Consider the following 6000-nt stretch of genomic DNA (forward strand, 5'->3'; position numbering starts at 1 on the left):
ATATAAAGCTTCTGGTTTGAGAAGTTCAATGTCAGATGGCAGTCCTTTTGTTAAAAGGGTAAAGGAAAAAGAGAAGAATGATGAATCAAAAACACTTCCATGCATGTGATGAAAATAACTACCTGCAACCAACCACATTTTATCTGGAAGATCCTTTTCAATCACCTCAACATTTTGCACTTATATATAATAATAATAATAATTGATTAATTTTTGTCATGTTCATTTGTTTCCAGGTGAAGAAGAACAACTCCCCTCCGCTTTCTCTTTATGGCCAGTTACTGTGGCGCGAGTTCTTCTACACGGCGGCAACCAACAACCCGCGCTTTGACAAGATGGAGGGTAACCCCATCTGCGTCCGCATCCCCTGGGACCGAAATCCAGAGGCTCTCGCCAAGTGGGCTGAGGCCAAGACGGGCTTTCCCTGGATAGACGCCATCATGACTCAGCTGAGGCAGGAGGGCTGGATCCATCACCTGGCCAGGCACGCGGTGGCCTGCTTCCTCACCAGGGGGGACCTGTGGATCAGCTGGGAGGAAGGGATGAAGGTGGGTGCTCTCATCCCCTATTTGCTTATGAGCTGACATTTTAGGTCTGTGCATGACTTTGGAAATTTTAGTCTGTGAGTCAGTTTAATGATTTAAATGATAAGACAGCGTCTGGCTGATTCACCGAGATTCCCCTTCAAGCCAGATAGGGACATTTTGTAAAAGCTGAGTATGGCATGGCTAACAGAATTTGTATCCCATGACCTAACTTCCAGAAACGTCTGCATCAAGTTCAGCACGGACATTGGTTTATCAGTTGTTGCTGTCCTGCTGCAGGTCTTTGAGGAGTTGCTTCTCGATGCGGACTGGAGTGTGAACGCCGGCAGCTGGATGTGGCTGTCCTGCAGCTCATTTTTCCAGCAGTTTTTCCACTGCTACTGCCCTATGGGCTTCGGCCGGCGCACCGACCCCAACGGGGACTTCATCAGGTGGGTAAACCCTTCCTACCTTCCACACAAAAAGGAAAAACATAAGGAAAACGGAGTGGCACTGGCAGAGCATCAGAGCACGTGCACAATGAAGGCGGGTTCAGTTTGTCAGAGGCGATTTAGAAATCAACAGAGGGTACACATCGTGAGTGATGCTTTTTAGATGTGATACTTAAAAAATTACTTAAATGTTAGCATTTAGTTGTTTTAGAATATATCTTTCTAACCCAATCAGCAGTGATTTCTCTAGCGATTTCTTATCGTTTTTCGATATATTATTAGTAATTTTTTACAATATTAGGTTTTTAAACTATTGAAAATAAAGTTTTTTGGGGATTTTTTTTTAATAAATATTTACTGTAATATTTTGCATCCCTGCATCAGTCCTGCCCCTGATTTACTCCACATCACTGTGTAACCTTCCACATGCTGTCGACACAAGCCAGCGTCTCTAATTTCTCCCCTGTGCTTCCAGACGATACCTACCTCTCCTCCGAGGTTTCCCCGCCAAATACATCTACGACCCGTGGAACGCTCCGGAGTCCGTGCAGGCGGCCGCCAAGTGCATAATCGGCGTCCATTACCCGAAGCCCATGGTGCATCACGCGGAGGCAAGCCGACTCAACATCGAGAGGATGAAGCAGATCTACCAGCAACTTAGCCGATACAGGGGACTAGGTAAGAGATGGATGAAAATGTATAATTTATAGTTTTCCAAGTATTCTTTATTTAGGAGATGTCAACTTCAAGAGTCCATCAGCTGCATTCGCCTGGATGTAGTGGACTTGTGTCCTCTTAACTACTCCGAGGAACTAAAATCTGTCTCCAAAATAAATGTCCTGTCTTATCCCAACAAAAAAACGACTTTGTGTATTTGTGTTTCCTGCAGGCCTGCTGGCATCAGTGCCGTCCACAAATGGTACCGGTAATGGAGGAATGATGGCCTACTCACCCGAGGGGCAGCAGCTAGGGACCAACAACAACAACTCACATTGTAGGTCAATTTTGTTCAAATGAGAATGTACTTATCAGTGCCCTGAATATACCAGTTGTTTTTTCCATCAATATCCATGCATTATTCTCCGGGAAATCTTGCAATGTTAATGGAAAATACTGCAAAACTTTCATCATGCCATGAAAGAGATGGTTACACGTCTTCTTTATTTAATTTTTTTTTTTTAATTTCAGTGCCTGCAGTTTCTGGGAGCTCCGTTGCAACAGGAAGCGGCAGCGGGAGCGTCCTACTCAACTTTGACAGTGAAGAACAGACACGGCCTAGCAGTGTCGGACAACAGCAACAGCAGCAACATCATCAACAACCTCAACAACATCAGCAGCAACATCAACAACAGCAGCAACATCAACAACATCATCAACAGCAGCCGCAGCAGCATGGTAGGTCATCACCTGACATCTCATTTCACACATATCACATTTTTGTGTGCCATTAAGTTAAGATTAAAACTCAAAAGTATTGAGTCATATGACAAATATATGTTGCAGGATACCACTCAGTGCCAGACGCCAGACAGACCATCACCAGCAGCCAACTCTTCCACGAGTTCGCTGTGCCTCAACACCCTGGTAGGAAACAGACCGGATGTACTTTTGAGCTGCGATGCTTTAATGACAAGTACTAATTTACCTTGGTGCAACAATGTATCTCAAAGTATAATTCCTAGAATTTAATTTCAGTTAAAAAAAAAGAAAAAGAAACCAAGTCATTTTTCTAGTGTATAGAAATGCTGCCACAAGATGGCGACTGATCACCCCCATTGATTGTCATTATCATCAGGGTTCTCCTATTTCCGATCTTTATAAACCATTTTTTATTTTCTCGTCTGCTCTGTCAGGACTCTTCCTTCACGGCAGAAGCTGCGTCACAGGAAAGCGGGAGAGGGAGTCGGAACGCGAAGGGTTGGGGGAGGAAGACCCGGCGTCCTACTCCGTGCACAAGATGCAGAGGCAAAGTGCAGAGGTGAGCCAGCGTGCCATCGCACCACACGGTGATGAAGTGAAGTAGTGACGAGACGTGGGGTGTGAGAGTATCACCCTGCTGACAAAAACGATTTGACGCAGGAGAAAAGGAAATGATGACGACGTGATGCGCATAAACCCGTATCACCACATGTCAACACTGACCTGTGTGTGTGTGTGTGTGTGTGTGTGTGTGTGTGTGTGTGTGTGTGTGTGTGTGTGTGTGTGTGTGTGTGTGTGTGTGTGTGTGTGTGTGTGTGTGTGTGTGTGTGTGTGTGTGTGTGTGTGTGTGTGTGTGTGTGTGTGTGTGTGTGTGTGTGTGTGTGTGTGTGTGTTAGTAAGTTCTTTCCTAGAAAAAGACCTAGATTTTCGATGCCCTTCACATGTCACATCTAGAATGGCACTCACCAAGGTCCAACAGTCACCTTATGAAACCACATGAATCGTTGACAGCAAAGTGTGTATTTAGAGTGTGAAGTATTTCAAATTGTTACCTAAACATTTTCAGCAGGAGTCATGTAAATGCATGTAAATGTTGGCTTGTAAAAAATACAAAACAGACCCCAACTATGCAAAAACGAGCACATAAAGGAAACTATGAAAGAGGAAAGGGGAGTGACATGTTCTCTCCGAATGCTTCTGTGAAACTCACAACCAGCTCTTTGTCTCGTGTCCTCCCTGCAGACTACCTAGAGCAGGCGGAGAGGAAACCGTCTGAATCCACACACCATCCAGGCAGCACAGGGAGGATACCCCCGACGTAGCCACCTGCCCCCAAAAGGAACGCGGGTCCCGACATTGCCACCGCCGCTGCCTCAAAGAATCCTGCTCAAACTGGCGTTTGCAGTCAGAAATACCCAGGGGTGTAAATACTAAGGTGAAAATGTGATTTCTGGCTCTTGACACCATTTCTTTGATTCCGTTCACATCGTGATCCACGAAACTCTGGCTTCCTGTAGTTGTGCACTGACCAGTTGGGCTGCGTCACAGGAAAGCGCAAAGAAAAGAAATGCCTCAAACTTTAGACTAAAACCTAAACTAAAAAACAGAAAAAACTGCTGCCACCAACTCCATCGAAACTCCACCAAACACATATCCGCCCTTCTGTACACTAACAATGTCAGGGTTTACATAACAGTTTTTGCACTTTGTGAGGTACACTGTGCTTCAACCAGGAAAACACCGTCACCAACACACAAGCGGACCAGTCAGTCTCACTCCATTCCATGGGACGTGTAGTGTCACAGACTTCACTTTGCATTGGAAAAACAAAGCTCTTTAAAATTTTTACAGAGAACTCGGGCAGTTGGTTCGGATCTCCTCTCTTAAAAAGGTGTCACCATTTTCTAAGATTTCTTATAAAAAACTAAAAAACTAAAAAAGTTGCTGAACAAAAAGGAAGGACGTAAATAAAAGCGCTGAGTTGAGTCGACACAAAAAGGAAAAAAGACAGGTGACAGTTACCTGATCAAAATGAGCCAAATTCTGTCCCGGGAAACCGGAGAGCCAACATTCCTCAGTGACAAGTGAATCCTCCCGATGCAATATTTATTCTGACTCTGCAACCAGTTCAACGATATATGTGTAGGTGTGGCTACTTGAGACATTTTGTGTTTGAAACTGAAATCAGGCCAAACATGGACCAGCGACGGCGCCGCAGCACGACCACAAGTTGATTGTGCAATGGCACGGGGGGAGAGGAAGTCTTTGTTTTGGGTTCCAACCTCCACTATGACCTTTACTCCTGGTGAGAATGAATGCAGTAGAACTGAACCAGAGAACGTACGAATCCGCCTGTAAAATACAACCGGCAACTCCTCCTGCTGGCCCCAACTGTTCACCCGTATGTCGTGAGCCAAGCAGCCAAAAATGCCTTGTGGCTCACACACTAACAGACCATGAATATCAAATTTCAAATTGTCAAATTGGGCTCTTAATTTGAAAAAGCGGTGCAGATTGGGTTTGTCGATGTACATTCTGGTTTCAGTGGAGCCGTGACTCATGACTGTGTAAAGTCGCTCGATATTTGTTCATCCGTGATCAGGCTGCCGTCACTTTACAGGAGTAATGTGTAGCATGGGGGCTGAGTTGGGTTGGGCTGGGCTGGGCTTGGCTGGGCTGGGCAGTCGGGTAAAAAAAAAGTATTGTAGTATTTCTGTATCATAATTCTATATGTTTTAAGAGGATTTGAGCATCGCTAGTAATTTGTAGCTCTTTATTTCACAATGGAAAGACAAGTTGAACCAAGTTTTTATTCGTGCTTTATTTCTTTCTCTCGTTTTTATTTTTGCTCTCGCTCTTCTGTGACACGAAGGTGAAACGGACCGCGTCCGTCATCTCTGTAACGTTGTGCTCTCTCTCCGTCTCTCCTTGTGTTGTGAAAGGCTTTTCTTGTGCTCGATGAAGTTCATGACAGGAAATAAAAAATTGTTACAACTAGACATCTTTTTCGCCACCTTCCTTTAAATCGTTTGACCGGTGACTCAATGGTGAGAGGAAAGAGGATTTTTTTTGTGTTATGGCGACAGATCACGAAATGGCAGCTGATATTAAATCACGAACCTAAACAAGTGAATCATCTGATTACATTGTCCAGCTGTGTTTTTAGGAGCATCGCTGTCCTTCCTGAATTTCCCCATGAATCGTCCCTGAAGGATCACGTCAGCTTCCACGTCCTGCGAAAGTTTGATTACTCACAGCTGAAAGTAAACACTGGAGCTGAAATAGAACTGCAGCGTGGGTCCTGTCGCCGCTGGTAACTGCCAGAAAAATCTAAAATAAAAGAAACATGCTGCGATATGAACCCGTAAGATAAAATATCTCTTTACTTATTGTTTTGTGCCATTGCTTCATTGTAGAGCTGTGTGCAGCGCTCCTTGCACACAAACAGACAGGCCCGTCTCGCCACAGTCGGACTGACCATCAGCAGCACCGGGGGAAGTCCCGCCCACCTCGGCAGCCCCCTTGCAGCCGTCCTCTGCAAGCTAGCGGGACTCGGCGTGAACTCTGTCCATAACATCTTTAACCGTGTGAGTTCACGCGACAAC

The 6000-nt window shown here is 45.1% G+C and overlaps 1 protein-coding gene across 2 annotated transcripts in view; it reads left to right on the plus strand.

Annotated features, from left to right (window-relative positions):
• Positions 1-5394, plus strand: part of cry3a (cryptochrome circadian regulator 3a) — an 18210-nt gene extending 12816 nt beyond the window's left edge. For both annotated transcript variants that reach the window (XM_035644174.2, XM_035644173.2), the window contains exons 8-15: positions 237-548; positions 825-976; positions 1452-1654; positions 1866-1970; positions 2165-2371; positions 2480-2560; positions 2830-2954; positions 3638-5394. In XM_035644174.2, the coding sequence (XP_035500067.1) occupies positions 237-548; positions 825-976; positions 1452-1654; positions 1866-1970; positions 2165-2371; positions 2480-2560; positions 2830-2954; positions 3638-3646 (1194 nt within the window). In that variant the 3' untranslated portion in view covers positions 3647-5394. The remainder of the gene's footprint in view (positions 1-236; positions 549-824; positions 977-1451; positions 1655-1865; positions 1971-2164; positions 2372-2479; positions 2561-2829; positions 2955-3637) is intronic.
• The last annotated feature ends 606 nt before the right edge of the window (positions 5395-6000 follow it).

Source organism: Scophthalmus maximus, chromosome 3, assembly GCF_022379125.1.
Source record: "Scophthalmus maximus strain ysfricsl-2021 chromosome 3, ASM2237912v1, whole genome shotgun sequence".
NCBI lineage: Eukaryota > Metazoa > Chordata > Actinopteri > Pleuronectiformes > Scophthalmidae > Scophthalmus > Scophthalmus maximus.